General features: G+C 40.5%; 1 protein-coding gene across 1 annotated transcript in view; it reads left to right on the top strand.

The window, feature by feature from the left end:
* plxna2 (plexin A2) overlaps positions 1–26,171 on the top strand; it is a 226,267-nt gene that overhangs the window by 96,032 nt on the left and 104,064 nt on the right. Inside the window, exon 5 of the mRNA XM_015342690.2 lies at positions 24,992–25,092. Coding sequence (XP_015198176.1) covers positions 24,992–25,092 — 101 coding nt within the window. The remainder of the gene's footprint in view (positions 1–24,991; positions 25,093–26,171) is intronic.

Consider the following 26,171-nt stretch of genomic DNA (forward strand, 5'->3'; position numbering starts at 1 on the left):
TCTGGTGAAGTACTGCAAAGCGAGGTCTCTGATCATTGTATTTATTTCACTTTTAGAGCAAAAATATAAAAATTGCACTTCCAGGCCCTAACTGCCATTTGATGTCTTTATTTGTGCTATTCTTTTTTTGACATAGGCAGAGGTCAGTTGATTTTGACAGCATTTTGTTTCGCTGTGCTTGTTCAATTCTAATGCTCTGGCAAGGAGTGACGGTACCAACCAGCAAGGGCTAATTGAGGTCCCTGCAAGTGTGTATACAAAGTTAAATTCTCAGCAACATGGCCTTGGTGCGAAGCTGTGCATCCTCGCAGTGAGATTTGAAGCTGTCTAGCACAGAGACAAGACAAGTCAAGGTCCTATACAGTCCAGGCCTGTTCATATGTCATTGCTTTCAGACATCCTTAACAGAGCTCTGCATCTGGACTTTTGATAGCATGCATTCAGAGCGTATACTGGTTTATATTGTATGTTTATGTTGCATTGAGGCTCAGAAAGTATTGATTAGTACAGTGGGGCTCAAAATGCCACCAGAGCACATATCATTCTACACAGCTCAGAGTGTGTGCTTTCAAAGATATTCTCCGTGGAGAATGCATTCGTTTTTCTGTATTACCAAAGGTTTACTTATTTATACATGTTTTTGCCGATGTAGATGAATCAAGTTGTGGCATGTAGTTTAAGCAGTGTCTTCCATCAAAGAGCAAATTCCTTTATTTAAATGCAAGTTTGCTTTACTTACAAGCATGCCTGCAGTCTCATCAGAAGATAAAATAACGGCAAAGCAGAAGAGCTTTAATTATCATTAATCCATTAATCCAGTATCTTTTGTAGAGCTAACTAAACCATTTTGGTTCCTTTCTCTTTCCACGCGACCCACAATATATACTGGTAACAATACAGACACATTCACTGTTATTAACATTAATATTTATAAGTGCCGTCTTATGCATTTGCCTCCAGGCACTTCACAAATCTTGTGGACTGCGATAAACACATCGTATCTCAATCTAATCATTACCGAGCGTGTTAGACAAGGCTCTAGCGCAGCGCAACATCGCTATATAATGGGATTAGAATTCAGTACATCTGAAATCATGCCGTCACTCTTTCATTTCTGCAAAGCTTTTTAACTGCGGTCTAATAGAAGGAAAGGGAACATATTAAAGAAACCAACTTTCATCTTCTTTACACCTTCAAATAGGTGTGTTTGTGCCCTGTGCTGGGGCATAGTCCCTGCCAGGGCATAGTTCCAATCTGTGCCTTGTGCTTCCCAAATAGACTCAGGGTCTGCAGCTTTTAACAGGAGTTAATGTCTTTCAGACAATGGATGGATGCCTACAAATAGGATCTTAAAGCTTCAAAGTGTCTTGACAGGTCAGGGCTAGACTGTCCACCTATATGTTATGACAACAGTACTAAATCTATATTGATTTTAAAATTATAAGTAGGAAAAAGTCAATTTTATTAGTTGGGGGAAAGGAGGACATTGTAGAACTCTAGCGCTAGTGCAGCAGCGTCATATAATTCGCATCAAAAGATATTTTGCAGGCACTGAGGAAAATTAATTATCCATTTAAAGCGTTGCACAATGAAGCCTCTTGTTGTACAGTGCATCTGTTCAATCCGTAAGAATCTATATCCAGCATCAAATCCTGTTTTTATAGCCAATAGTATAATCCTGCCGTTACTCAAGTCTCTTTTGCACTTTATGAGATGAAATTGGGGTGATTTATTTGGGTTTGAAATTTCATCTTTATAAGGACTGCATCTCGAAACGAACATGGTGCTAAGCATCTGACTCCCTCCCTGTCAAGTGAGAGGCCGACTCACTGAGAAAGAGGAGAGAATTTGAAGCGGTCTCAAACATTTTAATTGGGATGTTACCCCACCCTCCAGACTTGCTAATAATAATTTTGCTTTCTTTCCTCCCAAACCCACCTCAAATTTCAATTAACATGCTCTTGAATTAAAAACGAAGGGCTTCATTAAGGCAGATTGCATGGATCCCTTCATTTGCAGGCAGGGCTGTGGATGTGAGTTTAGGAGACGAACAAAGGGAAAATCACGGCGAATTAAGAAAACAGCAAGGACAGATTTGGCTTCAATTGTGCCTCCTCTGAATAACAATGAAGCTCTCTTGCAGTAAATCACTTACAGAACGCGCACGGTTAGTACAAAGGGGAAACGTGGAGGAGAAATTGTTGTATTTGAAGAACAGTAAACCTGCTTCAGGAAGGAATCTTCTAAACTCTAAACTGCAAAAGACGTTAGTGGATGCCTAATGACTTGGAGTGATGTGACACTTTCATAGTCTTCACAGGCACACACAGGGGAATAAGCAAAACAGACACACGCATATCGCTTACACACACACAAACACACATTGAGACACCCACGCAAGCCAGGAACTCTCACTCACTTACACACAAGCCCACACATTTGTATTCCTCTCCCTTTGTGAGGCCTTCCTGTTGACTCTGATTATTTATTTACTATTCTGTGCTCCACAGACATAAAACTTCACATAAGGTGAAAACCGGTTCAAAGAATATTTTGGCACTCCTAAATATAAAAAGTGATGGCAAGTGTTTCCATGTTGTCTCTTTGTAAGGAGATGCTATCATTGTGAAGACACTTTGTCAGATTTTGTCCTTACATTTATAGTAATATATGTGTTTGTATTCCTGTCTCTGATGGGGCTTCCTATTGACTCTCATTATATTTTTATTTGCTATTCCATATTCAACCAAAATGAAACCTGTGATGGGATCTGGAATACATTTTGTATACTTTTAGATTTAAAAGACAGTGCTGTCTGGTTGAGGGTGGCATGGTGGAGCAGTGGTTAGCATTGCTGCCTTGCAGCCCCTGGGGCCCTGGGTTTGATTCTAGATCCGGGGTGCTATAGAATCTGAATGGAGTTTGTATGTTCTCCTTGTACTTGTGTGGATTTGCTCCATGTGTTCTGGTTTCCTCCCACAGTCCAAAGACATACTGCTTGGTTAATTGGCTTCTGGGAAAATTGGCCCTGGTTATATTGTCTGCCCTGCAATGGGCTGGTGTCTCCTCCATGGTGTATCCTGCCTTTGCTTGCCGAGATACAGTAGGCTCTGGTTTCCACATGACACTGTATTGGATAAAGAGGTAAGAAAATAGAAACATGACAATCTGGTTGATAAATAAAAGCCATTTGCATTGCAGGTGCATCCTTACTACCTTTGTTTGTCAGGAGGAGCTGTCTTTGTGGATATATTTCTTCCATTATTATTCCCACATTGATAGAAATAATAGAGCACAAACAATCCCACGACACTCACACAGTCATACACACAGAAACAGAACCTGGATTTAAGAACTTCATACCATCGCTCGTTAAAATGCATTTCTAAAAACAGGATTTGTTGAGCTCAGAATGCTTTTTACTCGCCACAAATGAAATTTTGTATTTAATTTTTTCCACACATAGGCTGTGATTTTCATCTCTTCAGCTCCTCTTGGCGCTTTTTGCTTCAGTGTGTCTTAAGCATTTATTTTCCTGCGTGGATTCCTCAGTGCTTCTTTTGAAGGGCTCTGGCTTTGATGAAAGGTGCTATATATTTGCAGTGTGTCCCTGTCGCCTGCGGAGCCTAGGGATCAGGAAGAGAGGCTGAGGAAGGTGTGAGGATTCATTGTGGGAGTCTGGGAGTGGAGTTCACAGTGCTGCCTCAAGCACACAGTTCTTGACAAACATTTCATCAGCTCCTTTTCACACTGCAGGTAGTTGAAATTAATATGAATCTGTCAGGAACTAAAGTCAACATCAGAAAGATGCTGAGTAGTTTATACCCACATGAGGGAAGAACACATTTAACACTATCAATAGTCTGTGTCATGAAGAATTACATGTAAATAAAGATCTACTCCTACAGATTTAGAAAACATGCATGGAGATTAGAACTTATTTGTCACTTAGGTTAAAATGTCCTGGAGGGACAAGTATAGTAAAATAGGATGAAATCCTAGAGATGGCTTTGCCTGACGTTTGAAGCTCAAAGTGTAAAATTAACCTTCATGATCACAGGTCTCCACATATCTGTTTCTGGCCAGCATGGTTCACCTTAAGAAAAAAAATGAGAAACTCATTCATTCTTACATTGCTTATTTTGCAATCCACCACAACACATTTAATGTGGTGCATAGCATTGTATTCACTTGGGAGCTAAGCAATGAGTAAAAGATTTTAGACACAAGTGGGTCTAGATCTAGCTGTTGGTAAAATCCTTGACCTTTGCTAGTGCTCCTTCTTCAATGACCTGCATTCGTCGTGGCATCAGACCACCAGGGGACTGAATTTTAAAATCCCTCACACAATGGCGATGAGGTCAAAGGTCATGATTCAGGACTGAATGGCACAGGTGTTGTGAGTTCAGGACCAAGTCACTGTCTTTTCTGAGCTGTCCGATGTTATTAATAAATTAATAAACAAAGACCAAATTGCATTCTGCCTTTTATACCACAGAGCATATTAAAATAAGTAGCCTTCAAGACAAAGTAATGTAAGTGTGACAAAACACAAAGCAAAAATAGGAGCAGACACAAACTCTTTCTTTGTTCCCATGCATCATGCAGGGCTGACGGAGTGATCAAGTGAAGGTATAGTATCTGTGTTGGGCTGTGTGTCATAAGGAGATGCTATGGGGGGACTCACTGTGGTCTGTGACCTTTGCTTTCAGTAGGATAAGAACACACACTGACAACGTTTCATTTGACAAGCCATGTGCCTGATCCTCTTATTTGTGTATAATATGGGGCTCATGCAAATCATGGCCCGTGCCTGCTGTTTGACCTCTCTGTTTGTTCTTCCTTGACTTTGATTTGTGTTATAGGCTGCTGTGAAAATTTGGAAGAATTAAAATTAGAGAGAAAGAATTTTCCAAAAGTTAGTTGTTATTTCAGTTCTGGCTGGTGATAGTCAGTCAGTCAGCCAGGTGCCTTGCGGTAGAGGAATACTGTAGGTGCTCTTAGTCTGAATGGAAGAAAACTGTGTTGAGATTTTACTGCGGGCGCACTGTTACAGGTGATGGAAAACAAGCAGTTCACTTCCCTCCCACACTCAAGCTCTGCAAACACAAAAATGTTTGCTGGAGATAGTTTTGAATAAAATTCAAATGTGGATTTTAAGTCTTTCTTGCAGTTCAATGCAGTGTTGTTAAGTCTCCTCACTAAAAAAGAACTCCCTGGAGTGAAATCAGTGTGTTTAATTCCAGAGGATTGAGCAAAGATTTTTCTTTTCAGCTAATCTACACATTTAGACACAAGGTGTAATGTTAAATAAAAATCTTGTTCTTTTGTAATTTAAAATTCTGCTGAAGTTGGCAGATCCTACTCAGGTAAAAGTCCCTTGACAGTTTTTATGAGTGATTGCTGTATATCAGCTATTTCAAAGGCTGTTTAGATGTTTTAATAAATTATCACTGTCTTCTTTGTCAGATTATAATGATCTTAGATGCAAAGGCATGCTGTATTACAATGAGCAACACTGGTGTCATCAACTGATTTTCCACATTATTCTCATGCCCTTGTTGTAAATATCAGCAGACAGCATACATGATGTACAAGGCCGAATTGCCAAACATAGACATGTTGGTGTCTGCTTGATTTTGTGCTAGGTGTTTCTTTTCACAGTTGTATTATGGCTAATATAATTATTTATGGCTCATGGCAAATAAGTTTTAAACGACAGGCTTTGTACACTATAAGTGTTATGTGGCACTTGTATCCTTGAGAACTAAGACAAGTAGTTATTTTTTTCCAGTGAAATGCTATTAGAAATAATGGAAATACTATTTGTGCATTAATTAGGATCCTCTCAAAAACACGGATCACAATAAAATTCGACAGGGTGCTTTTGTCTGTTGTAAAAATGGTTTTCCAAGCAATTTGTGAAATTGGTCTGAATTCCTAAGGTTCTATATAATTGCTGCTTAATTACAATATCTCAAAGAGAGAAGGATGAAAATATCAGGACTCAAAGGACTCATATAAATGGATCCTCAGTCTGAAATTCAGTGTGGTTCTGAGTTCTTCCTAAAAGAAATGACAAGCCCCTCACTACTAATTCTGTTGTCCAGGAGATTCTAAATATTCAGACCTGAAGGGTTCAAGGGTTATTAGTTTCCCCCAATGAAAACCCATCACCAGTTGGAGCTAATTACAAAAAGAAGAAAAAAAGCCTCTAAAATTTCAGGTTGCCAATTTCTGAAAGTGCTCAGCTGTGAAATTTAAAATCAATGCATGAATTCCTTTTTTTCATTCACCCCAGATCTCTGCTTTGCTTTTTTTTTTGCTTGCTTCTTTCTTTCTTGTTTGGCTAACATTCAAGAATCACGAGAAAATGAGTTCTGGGGGTATCGAGCCGAGGGAAATGGGATTTGTTCACACTTCGCTCCAGCCAGCACGCAACACTCAAGCACACAACACAGACAGACCCGTACGCAGCACAGACACAGAGGATAGACATACTGTACAGCAGACACAGTCAAGAATAGGAAGAGACACTGACGACAGGCTGCTGGTACAGACGCGCGCTGTAGCAGTGCAGCAGTTACTGTGCAACACATTCAGAAGAACTGACCACCTACAGGATCTTATTTGTACATTTACACGTGTCTGCAGCCTTCAATACACAAGAATTCCAAAAAATGAAATGATCATTTTTGTTATTATATACACTATATTGTAACTATATATGTTATAAGATAATGTAATAGTGTAGATCTGCTTCTTAAACAGCTAGTGTGAATGCTTTCCTATGTTCTGTAATTACGCATCTACAGTACAGTATGTAAAGGCCGATATAATGATATACTGTAGCAGGTGTATATGGTTAAGGTTTACAGCTTAAAGTTTCTTACTCTTTGCTCATACTTCCCAGAATGACATGTTAACTCCTACTACGAAACATTCTTGGAAGTTGTTTTCCTAATTTTTGCAGCTACTGTGTGATGTTCACTGTTAAACAGTTTAGTAATTCTTCATATCAGAGCCCTGACACAGATTAGACTGGCCTTTAGCCAATTTGCACCACCACAGTCTACCGATGGAAAGCTGCAGAAAAATAGTAGCGTATATTTTTGTCACGTGTCAAATGCCACATTGGATAGTGCTGCCTGTAACTGATACGCCAGGGACACATAAAATTAGTATTTTCATGTAAAAGGGCATGCAAAGAATACAGCTTCTTTAGCTCCCTAGAATGATGGATTTTCAAGGTTCATGCAAACATACACTAACCACAGTTACCCCTCCCTGGGGACAGGAATTAATAAAACCCCCTAAAGGGCTTTGAATGCTACAAACATCTATATTGCGGTTTAACCTATAGATTGCAGCACATCCTTTATCTAGCATGACTGCACAGCACAGGAGCTGGCATTACAGGGAGGTAATATTTCCTCTTTAGTTTCCCTGACTCCTGCTGAAGTGTATCTCTGGCACTTTCACTTATTATTGACACCTGGACAAATAAGGATAAATGCCACTGTCGATACTGCTGTCGACGGTTATTGATGAAGCTATTTAACTTTTCACTCCAATGAAACACGCCCTCTCCCCTCCCCCACTTCTTACTCGACATTGACTCCCACTTTGGCCCATCACTCTTTCTTCTTCTGGGCTTTTGCTCAGAGGTCAGGGGTCACAGGTTAACCGGCTCAGTAAATAAAGCTGGTAAGGCCATCTGTTATGTCAGGAACAGATTTGCACACTGTGGGTTCGATCTAGCACCAGTGACGTAAGGTTGTGTTCAGGAAAGATAGCCTGGTTCATGGAGTGTGTGTATTACAAATGTGTTAAGGACTTTCTATTCACCTGTAAACCAGGAGAGAAGTCTGTGACTCAAGTCTGTAACACATACAGCACCTTCCAAGAGAAGCTCAATGCAGGTGCTGCAGAGTAAAAACCTGTTGATCTGAGCTAGAATGTACTAGAATATAACAGCCACTATGTAACACAATTAACCAAGGATTTCTTCATCAGGGAGATCTGGGGCATGGGTTCTGCCAGTCCAGAAAAATCAAAATGAGTAAATGATCACATTTCATTTAGTTGGCAGAGAAATCACAGGTTTTACAAAGTTTTTTATGGATCTGGTTTTGCAAAAGATTTCTCCAGTTAAGATATGGAAATAGAAACACAACCTTTGCGTATGTACGGGTCTGGACTTGAAGAATTCCTCCATTAGGTGGACTTTGTTTTAACACAATGTTTTGAATTTTTGACGTTAAAGGTCCCTGCTGCTGTTAGTACACAGTCTGAATGCCTACTGTATGTGCCCTCTGAACCCTCTCAGGTTTTAGATTTATCTCCTGTAAAACAAAACGGCCTAGTGACAAAGAGCGTTATTAATGAGGGCGAAACTGTTCCTTAACTCCCAGTCCCTACAGCAACGGGCTTCACCTGCTCCCAGCTACTGTATTTGTCCAGCAGCGCACTAACTAGCTCCAAATACTGAAGACTGAATATCCAGTAATTAGGTGAAGTCTGCATCTGCCTGACATGTAACAGAATGTTTCCCCAAATCAGGCTTCATCAGAATTCATCAGGCTTCATAGACTCTAGAGTCTAGAGTCCACTAGAGTCTTTTCATCTACTGTACAGTGTGATTGTAAATACTGAAAGTGGCCAATAACGCAGATTCATCAAATAGGGTGCAGCAAAATTTGACATAACATGAAATTGCAAAGGAGGATCGAAAATTGTCATTTTACAACTAATACTTGTGAATTTCACAGTTTATTATTATCTCCAGCCTTAGGTGACCTCATGTTCCATCAGATACATCTAAGGTTATTGCTAATACTGAGAATCTTCCTTTTGCCTTGTACGTTGGAAAAATTAAAACTAAAACTAAAAATACTCTTTGACTGGATCTGATTCATCCTCAGACATCTTTATCACCTCAGCAATCAGAGGCTTTAAAAACATGCGTGTAAAATAATAACAAAACATTGTTAAAATGTTCTCACCTGTCAAATGGCTCTGATAATTTCTCAGTCTGCTGTGCGACCCTGAATATCTAAAATGGCACACTGTATGTGTGTCGGCACCTAAAGAATTTACTGACATCCATCTCAGAATTAATAATCCTGCCTTACTCTTCTAATTGCAGGCTTTAATTGCAACAATTATTTACCAGCCCAATTAAATAAGAAACATTACTTTGAGATCTGACAGCCAGTTCAGGGAATCAGGTTTCTGCCTGTCAGACAAGGGCAAAGTACAGTGGACCCCTGTAGAGCCTCACTTCACAACAGACGGGAGACTCACTGCTTGGAGTGTTCGTTGTTTTTCTATTTCAGCTAAAACATATTCACAGGATTTAATAAATGGGGATTATAGCCTTTTTTTAACTTTCCCTAAGAATGTTTGTTTTGAATAAAATGCTATGATTTGTTTGCCTGGTGTTTTAAAGTATTACATTAAAAAGAGACGTTTTGGTGCCTGCTTAATTTTCATTCTTGTAAGCAATTCCTCATGTTTGAGTCCCATCACCAGTTAGACTGGTTATGAAATGGAGCTAAAAAATGAAAGATGCAATTCATTTACTGCACATATTTATGTAAGTGCAAGACACTCACTTATCTCGAGTAGCAAAGGAAAATTGTTCATTAATCCTCCCTACAAAAATAGAGAAACCGCATAGCCTGAAAACAAGATCCTCTGAAAAGATCCAGAACTGTGAAGTTTGTCTGAACCCAGTGTGTGTTTCTCCTGTCTCACTGCGACGGTGCTGGAGCACTGACTCTGACACTCTGCTGGACACATATTTACTCCACAAGCTTTGGAACGCAGAGCGCAGACTAAACATCGCCAGCTGTACCATTCTGAGGAGGTCACACCACAGAGCTTGTTATTTTTTTTCCTTTTTGGAAGCTGAATCCACAGATCCATCTTTCTGCCCTTAGAGATTCACCTCTCACCCCCTAAACTTAGTCCCCAAACTTCAAACACCCCAGCATCGGCACAGCCTGCCTCCAAATCTGCTCAGTTCACTACCCACAACAGCACTGGAGACAAATGAATAAATCTGTCATCATCTGTCAGTTCCAGGGTGCTGTTTCATTAATGGGAGTCTTTACCTGGTTGTCCTCCCCCATTGCAGAATTTACATTTAACCCTTTCCTGGCTCCCAGCCTCTTCATCTTTTCAACTGGGAATACTGGGAGTCAAAGCCATCGGCCCATTGGTTTTAAATCTGCAGATATTTGCTGTTGCTTTGCTTGGCTGTGAATTGGGCCAAGAAGATTCTGAATCCGTAACAAAATACATTCCCAGCACATAATACTTCCTCCTACATGCCTAAGGTATTATAAAGATGGCATTGACTGCAGCTGCATCCTAATGTTATCTGTTACAACGGGTGAGCTGTGTCAATGTCTCTCTGTGTGTCCCACTCTCACCCTGCTCAGCTGTCTTTTCAAAGAGCAACGGCGTCAATTTCACTCCAGTTTTCAGCAGCACTGTGTCTGTCTGTCTCTGCCTCTGTCTGTCTGGCGGTTTTTGACTTGAAGGTTCCCTAAAAACAGATGAGCCGTTTTAGAGCACCATTAACTTTGTCTGCGGAGTTTGGAGAATGAAGAATGCCCCTATGTGTGTGTTAAATTACAGCGCCGAGGCTGTAGTCTGCGCTCTGAAGTTCAGCTGGTCTCATTTGGCAGTGAAGCGCAGGGTCTGGTGTCGCGTTCTGCAGAGCCTGACGAGTTGCCAGCACTGCATATGTTCTTTGTCTGAGCTATAAATGCATCACAGCTGCACTTGTAAACAATTTCCTGCGAGACGCAATTGTTTGTACGGTAATGCCTCTTTGCTGCTTTTTTTTCATTTAGTCGTTCTTTCACTCATTTGTCTCTACAACTATTGCGCCTTCCCTGACGTCACCAGAGGCGATGCAGGATTACAGCAAGTGATACAAAAGCTCCCCCTCACACACCTTTCTCCCTTGACAGAAAGCAAATACAATAATATAGAGCCATAAAAAGAAAACTGTAAATTAAGCAGCTTCTATTTTCTCCTGATCGAAAGAAGTAATTTCAGTAAGAAAATGTTCTGCGGAAGTCGGAAAAACACATTGTCCAGCATTTGTTTCCTGCAATTGCTCTCTGAGGTCTTGTTAACTTTTTTGATGTATCGGTTAATTTGTTTCTTCTCAGCAACACAATTGCAAAGCCCTGTTGGCAATACAAATGAATTCTTTCAACGTACCACGTTTTAGTATCAAGGAGTTATGGGCAGAATTGTTGTTGCAAAATGTGAATAAACTAAAAACAAAATAACCAAATGATCATAGAAGGAGCATTCTTCTTGGTAAATGTGTTTTATATTGTATGTTCAAGGAGTTGTTATGAATTATAGGGATCCCTTGTGGAAATCCCAGTAGAAAAGGTTCAACTGGTTACTATTGGTAACCAATTTCTTCTAGTTCAGCCCATTTGCAGACCTACTGTAGCAGAAACCACTTTATTACAGCATTACATCTACAGTTTGTATTTAACTGTAGTTTTAAATTAACTGGTAAACAGTTTAAACCAGTTCATACCAATAAACACCAATAGAGAGCATTTGAAAGCAGTTGCTATTTTCTAGTGGATCCATTTGGAAGTTGCACTCGGAATGTGAATATGAATGATCTCTGACTGTTTCACAACACCAGGAAGCAGAACTGATCTATAATGACTGCTAACACTTAAAGGAGACACAGTGACCCTGAAAGGTTTTCCATGTACAGTAAGATGCATTGCATTTTATTGGCCAAAGTTAGCTTTTTAACTCTGATGTTCCCTAATTAAAATGAAACAGCTGTCATAGCTGAAAAGTTTAACTTTATGTAGGCAGAATTAAGAGGCTGCTTGCATGGTTCTGTTGTCTTGTGGAAATGCAACAGCTAATTAATATTCACATCCCCATAATTCATAACTGTCTGCCTGTCTCTCTGTTTCAATTATTGTTATAAACATTGGAAGCAGTAGTAGTAATAATAACGACACTAATAGCTATAGTTATAGTAATGTAGATTATTGCCTTCCAGGGTGATATTGAAAAAGACTGCTGTGTGATGAATGGTAGTATTTGCACTGTTGAGGGCTAAGCTGGCAACACACTGATCTGCCCTAAGAAATGAGAAGATGTATGCACAGAAAGGATCAGAAAAGAAAGACATAAGTAACAATGCATTCATATACTGTACTTTACATAGTGTGCATAAAATATTAACTGAGGGCACTGTCAAACAGGATACAGTATTTGTGGCAGTACTGGACTAACCATTTTTTTAGATCACGCAAGTGAAAATGTGGCCTCCTTCTAAAGGTGACTTGAGAAGGATTAATGGTGGCTCTGTCACAGTCATTTGTCACCAAGACACAGAGAAATCCCATCTGCTCTGCTTTTGGGTTCTTCGTTATTGTTCTTGAGTGAGCAGAGTTAGATTTGGACCTGAAATGCACACGGTTTAGTGGGTGCGAGTAGAATGAAAATCCATTGGGAACAATCATAGGTGTTTGCTAAGCTGACCCCATAAACAAAGATATACTGTATGAGACTTTGAAAAGTGTTTTCTAATGGTGTGTTAGAAAGAATTTGCTGTGTCTTTGCAGACCTAAAGTGATCCATGTTCTCCTTGCTGTGGGGATTCTCCCTTTTATCTTGGTGTTTAGTGTGTACTACATATACAAGTTAAAACCTTGGCACTCTACAGTGTACCTGTTTCTCTGTTTCTGTGTGTCTGTTGTGGGAGCATGAAGCTACCTAGCATCGTCGAGACACACTGCAGACAGCAAGCATGCTTGGGGGTTATTACAGTACATCTCCGGGTTAAAATGCCCCTGTCTGTCCTGAGTTCTCAATCAATACCCCTTCAGATTCCCTGCTGCTCTCCCAGGACCCCTGTTGAGGACTCAGAGGCGAGAAAAGCAATTAGAAGCCCCCTGAATAGACAGGCCTGTGGATTATTGCCTGTTCTTTTACATTATTAACTCCTCACATGCTGGTTTGTGAATCGAACCATCAGTCTTGGGAGGAATCTCCACCCCTCCCCTTCTGTCTGTCTGTCCGTTCAGTTAACAGGAGTCTGAACTGGGGAGAGTAAATGCAGTTCTTGACCAAAATGTCTTCTAGTGGCATTCTGACCGGTCCTGCACATTTCAAACACTACTGAGCATCAAACAGGTAGAATTTAAATTCTGTACTTCAGTGTTTCTCAACATGTTTCCATCCCAGGACACACTAACATAAACATCAAAATCTGGAATCACACACACATACACATCAGCCCAAGCACATCTAATTGATTATTTTATTTTTCATTTGTGAATATTCTAAACAAAAGAAAACATTTAATCTGAGGTTCCCTCAAAGTTCACAGTTGACTCATCCTGGCAAGATTTGATAATGCTCTTGCTCAGCTTTAGACTTTCTCTGCTGTTGGTTTTTAATTTCCTTCAAACCTGAAAATGTGAATCTTCACCCCACATAAACATTCTTCTGTCTTGTGTGTATGCTTTGGTTATTTCACAAACCAAATATGTAAACAACATTTGATTTATTCAGTTTTTATTTTTCTCTTAAGTGACTTTTCCCGAGCTCCTTTGCAGATGTTAATTTCTGAAGGCATAGTGCTGTGCCTATTGAAAAACACTGATCTACTCTATGCACTGTATATAGGAAAGCCCTGCATTCATATAAGCTCTGTGTAATGGATGCAGTTTAGAACAGGTAAATATATCCTTTCCAAGTGCATTGGTGCTTAGGTTTTCAGTGTCTCTGTCATTTTTTACCATGGCTTTCCTGATCACACTATGCCTAACTATAGTGGACTTTTAATTAACTATCATGTACTATGTTACAGTGTAAATAATGTAATACATTGTAAACTCAACAAAGGACTTCAGACTGGCCACATGACTACAGATGACACTAAAGATATGCTCATTATTATTAATAAGGTAAAAATTCAAATTAATGAAAAAAATGAAAATTATACATTATTTTTTCACTTAAGTGATTTTTATTGGAAGTAGAAACACTCGAGCATGTTTTGTGCTGGAGCTGAACAACTGGAAAGTTCTCCTAGAGGTGTGTCAGATTATAATTCATCTTTTCCCAACAGAGAACGAACAGCATTTGTGCAAATGAAATCGACATAATCATATTCCACAGCTCTATGCATTGCGGAAAGAAATACAGAAGTACTTGTGCCGTGTGTCCTGTAAAAAACGTGTGTCTCCATTTTTGTTCACAACAAAAGAGAAATATAATACTTGGCACTGAACCTAGTAATTAGGTTTCTGTGAGGAAACAGAAATATTTGCTGTCAAATTGCAAGCTACAAAATTGACATTTTCGAGTGGCTGTGAGTATCTAGTTGAGAGCTCTGAAGGCTGGGCCGGAGAATTAATTAATTCCAGTTTGCTTTAATGTAGTGATGGGGCCGTAGTCAACTACCCAACAGTGAAGTGTCTTCAAGGACTGTCCTGGTATGCTGTTGCCTGCTGTACTCTGGGCTCACTGTGGGAGAGTTAAAAGGCAGCCAGGATAAGGGCTTTATTCTCCAAAGCGCCTCTATACACCTGCTAAATGTCACTGCGGCTTTTTCAATATTAAACCTAAAGAGTGCGGGCTTGCAAAACTGAATGGCATTGCGGTGACTCAGTTGATGTGTAATTTCAGGCACTTAACCTTTTAAACGTCAAAGACTTTTTGGATTTTCAAAAGCAAAACAGGGTGAAAGGAAAGAATAAGCTGTGCTGATATGCGGTTCCTTCACGGTGCGCTTTATTACTGGGGTATTTGTTCTCTATTAATGTGTTTTTTATTGATTTTTTTTATCATTTCATTTTCATTTTTCCCCATTTGCTGTGATGCACAATCCAGCAGCTTGTGGGGCTTTGTTCATTTCTTATCTCTGGTGTCGTCCCACCAAAAGATCCCCCTGTCCGCCATCGCCCTTTTCCTGGGACGAGGGTCTGGGGTTCGGGGGCGTCCGCTATGATTTGCGGCACTCTTCCTCTTGCCAGGCAAAGTGAGCTGTCAGGATCGTTTCGGAGTGCCTTCCTTCCTCCCAGTTCCTCTTCAACGACTACAAAAGCCAGCCTTCACATCATGAGCCTGTTTAAGACAGTGACAGCACTCCTAAGTACCGTAGAAAATGGAGCCTTTGATGAGCGTCACTTGTTCCCCTTTGAAGTGCGCGAGAAGACAGGTGCCGCGCTCGAGATTATATGTTTTGATTTGTGTTTCCATATCTTGTTTTCTAAATGTTTTGTTGTCTAGCTTTTGTTTTGGGGCTTTTTATGTATTATTGCTGCTCTGCTCTTTGAGCAAGGAGCAAGCTAAGTGGTGGAGGAAGAAGGGGGATTAAATCAGCACCAGTGCTAAATCAGGTGCCAGTGCGGGCCCAGTGGTGCCGTATAGGCACTCTGAGAGGCAGTGAGGCTTGTTAAAGTGTGGCAGCATCTATCATTGCAGACATCCTGTCATAAGACTGGCAGAGTAATCCTGATTACAGATGCAGAAGACCAAGGGAGCAGGAGCCGCATTTTGAAGTGAAAATAGACAGGGCTGTGGCTATTCGTTCAGGTGAGCCCCGAAAGCAAGTGTGGAATGGAAGAAACTCTGTGGAGCTTTTTTGTGGTCCTTTTAAATGCACACAAAGTCAGCTTCTAACAAGTGATGTGCTTTTTGTTTCAAACTGTCCAGGGGGGCTGTAAGCTTTGTTGACCTTCTCATATCTGATACGGAAATAAATAATACGATTTAGAAAAAGAGTGATTTAGGTAAGCAAATATTAAAACAATAAGCATAATAAGTTATTCTTGTGGATGTCTTCAAAATCATCAGTAAAATATGATGAGGACACAAATCAAATCTAAGGGGAAGACAAAAATACAAACGCTTATTAACAGCTATTTACTTGCCAAAATAGCAGTGCCACCTGGTGAGCAAACTATGTAACAGTTTTGGATATTCTACTTTAGAAATCTGAATCATTAATAAACTCACCCTTACAATTGCTGAGCTACCCACTATTGACAAAATAACCTCTTTTGTCTGCAGTGTCAGTATCAAAATCACAGTACCCTTAATTCTGAGACCTGTCTCCTCCACCACCAAGTCCTTCTGTTTTTTTTTCCTGCCTCTCTTTCTCTTTCTCTGTCATCTTTCTTTTTCTCTGCCCCACTTCCACTTCCTCTTTGCAAGTGTAATGCATTTCTTCTTGCTTTTTGCGGATGTGTGCATCTGTCCATCAGGACTCAGAGACAGCCTGGGGCTGCCTCTGCTGGAGCTTCTTTACTGGGAATAAGGCCTGGAGTGACTAAGCTTGCAGCCCTGTCTTCTTCATCAGCACCAAAATAGCACCGAGGCTCTTGTGCAGATCTCCTGCCACACAGCAAGCCAGTGAGATGACTTCCTAGAACAGCAGTGTCTATTGACTCCTTATTACATCAGCTGATTAAAATAGCCAAAACTGTGGTGATGTGTGTTATCAGAGACCTTTTTGAATTAAAAATGCTGATTTGGTTTTTGAAATAATGAACCTGAATATTACTTCTGTGTGAATGGGCAAAAAGGGAGAGATTACGTTTTAATGGAAACTCTCAAGCCTCTGGCATTAATGAATGGGCACGCTGTGGGCACTGTGACAGGGTACACTGAGATACAAGAGCATGAAAAGAAGCACTTCAGTGTGCCGTCACTAGCAGGACCACAGCACAGGGCAGAGTGTTGGTAGCGGCCTAGTTTCTGCTGTGATGCCACTAGGTCGTTTTGTGCCAGGGGGCATGATCTCCCTGCTGAACTCAGAAATGTGTTGGCAAGTGTGTGTGTTTTTGTGGCAAGGGTAGGGGGTGGACTGTATTGTGCTCTTTTTTTAGCTTCATAAAAAGGGCTTCTGGCGGTTTGGACTGAGCAGTTTTGCATCGTTAAATCTGCTCGTCTAGGAAAAAGCAGAGTCAACACAAAAACCTTCCTATGGGAGATTCTGTGCCATCACACAGTCTTAATATGAGCCCCGGCAGTCACACCTGAGGAAAGGTGAAGCTTCTCAGATTCAAAACTCAGTTCCCGTGGATGAAGCTACAAGTTCTAAAGCAATACTATGCGTCTTTAAATATTTTCTGTCCTCTTTTCAGATATAAAGGGCCCTTACAGTTATCTGAATATCTTTTCTTCTCACTAAGGGCTTAATACGTCCATCACAGACTGGAAAGAGTTCTTATTTCTTTGAAGAGTTGTCTTACAAACAGTTAAAACATGAAGAAACACCCACAGTATGTAGGTATCTGCTGCAGTAGGTGATAGACATATACTGTATATACTGTACAGTATACTGTATATCCCTATATTTATAGTATCTTCTTATTAACGGATAGCAGTAGGAGATCTCTTAATAAGGAGATACTGGCTCCAAAGTGAAGCTATACTGTTTGTGTGGGAGTTTGCATTGTGCACTGGAAAATGGTATCCATTACAAAAGCAAATACTGAATGTATGCTTTATTGCAGACATTAAGAGAGGTCAGTGACATAAAAATGAAACAAGGCGGCTGTTCTAGTAGTGACTGGTAAAATTACATTGAAATGCACTGTAGCATAGTAAATTATGTACGTTGCTCTGCCACAATATTTAATTCCACTTTCCTCAATCAATTACATTCCAAAATCAGCACATAGACGCCCTACTGGCAAGTTTCATTTTTTAATCAAATGTTATTTGATTTCATTGCAATGAAAGCACATCATCTTTCAGGCCCTGATTTTCTGTAATTGCATTTACTTCACATTTTAAAGGTCATGTCAATAAGTGGGAAATGCTGTAGTGTTTGTGCTGAATATTTTGTTCTCTTTGTTCAACTCTCATTTCTGGAAAAGAAACCTGGTTTCTTTGAAACAGGAGGACAACAGATAAAGAAATAGTCATTTTCCTCTGAGTTTTTTTATGGAAAGTACAACCTGTGCTTTTTATTTAATTTCTTAAAATGTAATTTTAAGGACTGTCAGTGTATAGGACTGATTCAAGTATATTCTCAGTCAGAAAAGTTTATGAGGCCTGTTAGAGACAGAGAAAGGAGGAGATGTGACATTGTGGCAAGTGGAACTTTCTGGCTATGGAGCAGAGAATCTAAGTGTGAACTGGTAGATGATCGATGTGTTTAATTCCAGTGACGTGGCCAAGATCTTCCCAGTCCTCCCCACTCACATTAAAAATAGATTGTACAGCTGAACTGCAGAGCCACTGCCTCTCCCAGTGGTGCCAGCTGTTTATGGCCCATTCCCAGGGTCAGCCTGGGGGGTCAGCACTCCCCTGTCACCATGGCAACGGAAAAATGTGTTCACGTTATGTTTTTGCTGCAGTTACTTTCCTCTACTGTATATTTCTGTGTGGAAAAGCTGTCTAGAAAGCTGCGGAAAAAACGTCTTTTGTAGTAGTGCCAACTTCTGTCTTTTGACACTCACATTGTACTATAATCATTTTAGTCCCTTGAATTGCAATTCTGTTTTGTTGCTTGAACAAGTATGTACCTTAGAGAGCGCTTCTTTCTAAATATACAAAATACAAACATTGTAATATTGCGCATCTGCTGGCAGTTTTCCAAATTTAGAAATGGATTTTTCAATACATTTCATTCTAATCCATCCATCTGTGTTTTTTCACCCACCTGTTTACTTTTTATTTCTGTGTTCTGTGTGCGTGGTAAAGGTAACATTCTGTCTAAGGTGGCTGTGTTTTTGTTTTGTTGGGATTGCCTTTATGTCCCACCCCTCTCTTCCCAGTGTTATGTCAGTTCTTCCTGACCCAGGCTGACACAGTGTGTGTGTGTGGGATGAGGCACACTGTGCCAGAGGGCGCCTCAGTCACCCTGAGCTGATACAGCAGTGCCTGGGGCGAACTGTGCTATGTTAATGATTCCGGGATGTGCTGGAGAGAGCTGCTCTTATTAAAACACCAACAACAAAAAAAATCTGTGCTTTTGCTCTTATTGGCAGAGCACATTCTCATTTTTTTTATTTCATTGCATTATTTTTTTACTGGAATACTGTATACATTAGGCATGAAGCAGAAAACTAGTAATTAACCTGGAAGGGCCCTGCCTTGCTCTGACACTGTCAGTCACTGTTGATACAGCAGGCTGTTGACTCTGCTCTGTTCCTGTTTCAGTTTGTCACGCTTGTTGTCTAGGTCTGCTGCCCTCCCCCATTCGCTTCACTTTTTCCTGATTTCAATACTGTAACAACTGGCCCAGCATTCACAGTTAACTCTGTCAAGACCCCCATGATGCACATAAACATACACTGTCCCTTTGAGAACAGCCCCCATTGTGTGGCAGACCACAGCTTCATCTGCCCTGATTGACTGTAGAGCGTGCTGGCCGACAGCTGTATTGTCCCAAAGCCAGAGAGATGCAGCACGGCACTGCTGACGATCGCAATGCACCCTCACAGCTCGCACCACATGCAAAAAAATTGCATAGTCTGCTCTTTCTTCAAGATCATGGTGCTGTCATTTTATCTTAACTTTCTTATCAATGTACTGTATTTCTCATCTCTGTATCTATCTGGTTACTTGCAAAGTAAGTTGCCCCATTAAAACAACTGCATTGTATATGTTGTGTCCTATTGAGCAATACAACGTTACATACAGTATACAGTAGAAATGGAACCTTGGATGAAATCCATGTCAGAGATCATGACCTGTATTTACCTTGCTCAACAGTGCACACGTCTCCTGAGCTCCCAGTATCTATACACAGTATGAGTTTCGTGCATCTATCTGTCAGTGTATTTACAGTATGTCGCTTAATATGTTTCTTACCGTTACCGTAAATATCTTTAGCTTAGCGAAAGAATTTACACCACAATCCATCTCCCACGCATAAGTATCACCGGTTTATAATTTCCAGAAAACTGTTTAATTGCTTTCTGAATGGGGGGCATGTTTGGCTTGCTTTTGTGAAAATATCAGATCTTTGCTATTGTACGGAGTGGTGTCTCTTCCAACTACAATTGTGCTGAGGTTTAGCCTGTTTAGCTGAAACTCTAACAAGTGCTGTCCCATTGCCTGGGCTCATCCCCTCCCTCCAAAGTCCCTTTCTCTTTCCAGGGGCATTTGGAAGGTAATGACCTGAGACACCTGGCTCACTCACGTAACAAAATCAATTGTGACCTCTTCTGCCTGCTCCCTCACAACTAAATATAACTCCCTCAATGTTTCTCTTTGTTTAGAGAGTCCAATCTCACAGGCTGACTGAAGGTGGGGTCAGAATAAATATTACCAGTGATAGTGATGTGTGACTTTGCTGTGGTGTTTTAGAATAGCTGGGGTTAATGTACTGAATGTACAGTACATAACCTTTTCTGTCTTCTGGGTTGCTGTATTAAAGGTACTGGAGAATGCCATATCTAGCTATTCATGTTTCTTGTCATTAGTTTCTGTTTTCACATAATATTCCTCCCTTTCCTTTCACCTTTAAAGGACATAATATATTCCTTTTAAAAAATAATCTTTTTTTTACAATTGCTATAAGAGCAGTACTACTTGACCGCATTTGTTCCTAATGTCATCTCAAGCATATTCACAAGTAATCGCTAGGATTATGAATGATAGAGGTCTGCAGTGTTCTGTGTTGAAGTTGTAATTCAATTGATCTGTTGATCAGTTATGAATAGTGCATTGTACTGTAATTAAGTAATAATTGTAGCAATTTCTAATGTTGTGACACATTATAATGTACTACAGAAATGACGTGGGCCTATGTTACTGTATATAGTGGTTGTAACCGAAGAATGACAATTGTCTGTACCGTATTGTACTGGAGTTAAAAATGGCGCTTGATGGTGGTCTATATTGCAACTGTGTTGTAACTGAATTTTGGGAAAGATGGTAAGCTTTAATAAAGGATGCCAAATTTGAGTGGCTAAGAGAACCTTTTTCCAGTGATCAGTCGTCAAGAAAAAATCCCCAGCCCTCTCACTGAGTTAATTGATTTTAAAAATCCAATAAAATTCTTATATTTCTGATACCAGTAACATAATATTCCAAACAGTACTACTGAGCAAAATACTTAATTGTGGCATCTAAATAACAACTTTTTATTTAAGTTTTTTTGAGATGTGCTTCCTAGGCTTTCTTAGTTTGCTGGGCTGCTGTATATATTTCCAAAACCAGTGCCTGAGAAAACAGAACAGGTGCTTTGAGCATATCAAAGAAATGCAGGCATCAGTGTTGATTGCTATAGGATTGTCGCAGTTTACACATGGTGATGATAGTGATGATAAAAGAAAGAAGAGCTTCCAAAATCATTCAGGGCAGGCTCACACCAGGCACTCAGACATGACTTTCAGAGAGCTGGTAGTCTCAGAGGGAGCAGTATCAGTAAAGGCAAGGCTTTAATGATCCCTCTGTTTGCCGAGTGGTGGAGATTACAAAGGAGCTAAGAGTTCTTCTTAGGCACTGATTGAAAATCGTCTGTGCCTTTCCATCTCCAATCAACACCATTGTCTTTTGAACACACCCCTCTGAATGAACCTTTTGTTTGTTCAATTACATTGTAGATTCACGGAATAAGATAAAGAATGTTAAAAGTATGAGGAAAATTGCTCCCTTCCCCAAGACCAACTTGCAGCTTTTTTAAGCAGATTTAGGTCAATTTAGTTTTGCCTTGTACAGTTCTTCTTTCATTTCATGTACGTCTGGGAATATGAATGAAACGTACATGTGCATTCATCCTGTGAGGACATGCATCTCCCATTCATTTTTTTGTCCTGACGTACTGTAGTAGCTGATATATCTCTCATTATGTCATCAGCTTCCCAGGGCTGTTATACTGTATATCCGAGAGCGACAAGAATGTCAACATCAGCACTTTGTGAATAATATTTATGTTCCTCCTAATATTTACGTTGACCTGTAGAGCTGACCTGGTTTACAATACACCTACTGTATACTCACCTCTTTTCAGATGGGATCCATGCACCGTTTTAAACAAGATACTAATCCATATTTGCTCATTTCTTTTGTGAGACACCTGGACTAGATCCCTGGATCAATTAGCTACTATCTACCAAACTGGTTGGATGTCCTCCACTTGTTGGCAACCTTTCTTGTCTTCTTATTTGTCCTAATACTTTGTGTGTGTATGCTCCAAATGCCCATCCATTCATCTTTTGAGACACTGCAAGCTCTCCAAATTCCATGCAAGAGATTTGGTGCCAGCTGTAGACGCATGACATCCTTCACTGCAAGAGGCCTGGCTAACTAATCCCAGCCTTACCCTCTGTGGTTCAGTGCCAGTGTTGCGCAGCCGTATGGAGAATCCCATCGCAGTCAGCCTAGTGATATGATCCAGGCTCAGACTTCCAACATCTGAATCTCAGAGCTCAACCTGTGCTCCAAGCAAGTGCCTTTACTGGATAAGTGATCAGAGAGTCTCCATTTGTAAATAGTTTGTGGCTGCTGGATATGTTGAAATTGTCATAGTGGCAGAAGTGTTATCAGTTTGCGAGCAGTGAGTTTGGGCATTTTTCTGTGGCCTTTTTATGGTGCCATTACTGTTTCACAGTGATGGCCAAGAATGTTATCTTCTCTAGATGATAACATTGCCTGTCATCTTCACTAGAGTCCTCGCGATGGGCAGCCACAGCAGTTCGAGTGACACCACTGGGCCTGTGTGGAGGACATCGTACCCAGCCTGCTCTCAGAGCACACTTACGGCTCTGCGGTTTCCGCACTGCCTGTCATTAGACTGACGGATCAGTTGTCCTGCAAAGGTGGAGGAATAAAAGGGCTCAAAAAATAGTTCCAGACTGCCAGACACAGCCGTTTGAAAGCGTGTGTTTTTGCTTTGTTCCTCACCATTGTAATTCCTCTGCTTGACAACAAATGATTAAAAAACAAAAGCTGCAACCGCACACAGACACAAACACACTGAAACGCAAGCACAAAACCAGGAGACTTAGGGTACAGCAAGCATCTGCTTTTAATCGGCTTTCAGCACAGTACGTGTGCAGGAGATTGATTAGCACAGGTTATCATTTAGCTCTGTTTTATCGCGTAAAGCAACTCCAAAAGTGCATTTACAGGTGAACCCTAAAAGATGGTAGGGAGAATCACAAACAGCAAACTGGCCAAATCATCCAGGCACATCAGTACAAGAACACAACGAAATTACTTCAGGCAAGTCAGACAACAACAGTAATCAATAATGATAATGATGGTTTGAAAATATTTTATCCTCTGCCTGTGGTGCAAATGATTCCTTCTCTTTTAATTCCTGATATCTTTGAAGTTTCCTCTGCAAGTTTGTAAAAACAATCACGCTATAAAATTGTTTCACAGCAGTGTAATTAGTATAGAGATTTTAATTTTACTGGAAAAGCAGAAAATGGTTCTTTTAATGCATATTATAATATAAAATTACATAGGCAAATTGAACTAATGGATTAGGAGCTTGCTGAACTTTAAGATCTTTAAAAATGGTTTTGCTCTGGTATATAATTACAGAGTTTAAACAGAAAATTGATTTTTGATACGAGATGTTGTATATTCCTCTTGCTTTAATGAAATGTATTTTAAACCGGCACAGCATATTAAGATACCACGGATAAATACCTATTGATGTTAAGACCCTACCAAGAGTTTTCAACATGGTGTCCTTTGACTTTCAAAACCATTCACTTTCTTAGATGCATTTGATTCAAATGTGTCTGTTGTCGCGAAAGGCCAATGATGGCACCCTGCACTTACAGGGTGCTTGCTTTGTGGCAGCGTCTGTACAGTCCCCCTGTTTGCTTGTGAGCATGTGCACTGTACCTGACTCACAAAGGAGCTGTCATGGTGGAGAGCTCCATTGACCAACTGTGCCTCAGCTGCTGACACCCCTGTTGGGGTTAGAAAGATATAAGGCGGTGAAAGTCTGGCAGTTGTTGAGTTTCACTAGCACTTGCATCTGTCATTCACACCGTTTTTACAAGCAACGAGAAACTTTCGCATTCTGTGATGGAGCACAAATCCGTAGTTTATTGGGAACAGTTGTTTGAACTGCAGCAAGTAGGGTGGAGCTGCTGTTAGGATTATGCATGCAGTTGTTCTAATGTCTTTTGCAAATGTTTGCACAACTTTCACAAATAGTGCATCAACATTCCTTTTGGATCTTGAAAACCCAACAGTTTCTAATGCAATCATATCTAATAATATGTACACATTTGTTAATTGTTTTTAGACTCTTTGATGCTTTTCACCAAATTATTTGCTATTTGTAATTGCAGATTAGGTGTATGTCCTGTATACAGTATGTATGGAATAATGACAGTTGTATTGTGTTATCAGAGTGTCCACCATCAAGCATCATTCAACAAATCAGTCTTTAATCACCTGCCTGAACAGTTTCTTATCATTGGTTATGGAATCTTTCAACCTGAATATCTAATATTAACCTGACTGTTAATCTAATCTAAAGTTAAATCAACATTCCAATGAAGCAGTGAAATTTCATGTTTGCCAACATTTTTAAGAATAAAAAGAGCAGAACATAACCTGATACAGCTACTGTATAAAGGTAACTGCTCTGAATGTGACAGCTTGGCTTCTGGGGTGGGATCTGGCCTGTGGCCTAACAGAAAGTCCAGGTGAACCGTGGCCATGTGTGTGTGTGTGAAGTGCATTGATTGTGAGTGTGTGTTGTAAAGTGTGTTAGTATGTGAGGGTGTTGTAATGTGTGCAGACCGTGTGTGTGTGTTATAAAGTGTATTGACTGTGAGTGTGTGCTGAGTGTGCTGGCTGTGAGTGTGTGTTGTAGAGTGTGCTGGCTGTGAGTGTGTGTTGTAGAGTGTGCTGGCAGTGATTGTGTGCTGTGAAGTGTGCTTTAAAGCATCTTCTGTGAGTGAGTGCTGGCTCAGTGAGCCTGTAGTAAAGTGCAGTCTGACTCGTGTGTTGTAATATTTGTGTGGATTGTGTGTTCCAGGTGACACGGGTCCCGATCGAGTCATGTGAACAGTACTCCACCTGTGGAGAGTGCCTGAGCTCTGGGGATCCCCACTGCGGCTGGTGTGTGCTGCACAACATGTGAGTCCACTGTTTATTGCTTTTACTGGCTTGGCTTTCTTTCAGCCTCTATCTTCTATCCTGACTGTTAATGCTCTGCTGTCTTTACTCTCTTTATACTCAAAGTCTGTACTCCCTCCTCTCTCTTTATATGCTAGTGTCGTTACTGACTCTACTCTCTTTATACACCTAAGACTTTTTCTACTTGCTTTTTATATTCTACGACTCTATGCTCTTTATACTTCCGTGTCTTTACTTTTTTTACTTTTTAGATACCATCTTTACTCTCTCTACTCTGTTTAGCAGGCAAAGGGGTCAGTGATCAGAATATTCTAGGAGCTGTTTGGTTGGCACTGAAATGAGTTGGTCTGGATTTAGTTTTTGCATGTGACTTCTTCACTGTGTTGGGGTTGCATAGTGTAGTGGAAGCTCTTGGTTTCATATCTGACAGGTTATGGGGTGGAGTCCCTTCTACAGACACTGCTGGCATACCCCTGAGCAAGGTCCTTTACCCCAGTGGCTCCAGTCCATCCAGCTGTATGAGTGAGAATCAGTACTGCTGGGGGCTGATGCCTATGATGGACGTGTCCCATCTGTGGGAGAGTTCTTTGCTCCCCTCAATGCTGCAGACCCCAGGAAGAGCTCTGGCCTCATGAGCTGCTGTGGCTTTAACATTGTCTTTAGAGTGACTACATATCTAGCTTTTCATCTAGACTAGGAGTGTCCAGTCCTGGACCTGGAAGGCTAGTGACTCTGCAGGTTTTCATGGTGTCTTTGAAGCAGCAGTGCCTGAAAGACTGGAAGAAGCTGTTAAAATGGTCCATTTAAGTCAGTTGTCACCTGGATTATCTAATTATGAGCTGAGTTGGAATAAAACCCTGAAGACACACTGTCCACCCAGGACTAGGATTCGACACCCCTTTGTTAACTCTGTTGCAAAGAAGCACCTTTCACCATATCCAGGTCATGAGATTAGCAGCTGGGAAAGATGGCCTAGATTTTGGCTGTGAACTAATCATGGAAGAGATGACCATCCTAAATATCTCAGATTATGACATAATGACTGTAAAGGCATGACTGTAAAGTGCCTTGAGGTGATA

This window comes from Lepisosteus oculatus, chromosome 5, assembly GCF_040954835.1.
Source record: "Lepisosteus oculatus isolate fLepOcu1 chromosome 5, fLepOcu1.hap2, whole genome shotgun sequence".
Lineage (NCBI taxonomy): Eukaryota > Metazoa > Chordata > Actinopteri > Semionotiformes > Lepisosteidae > Lepisosteus > Lepisosteus oculatus.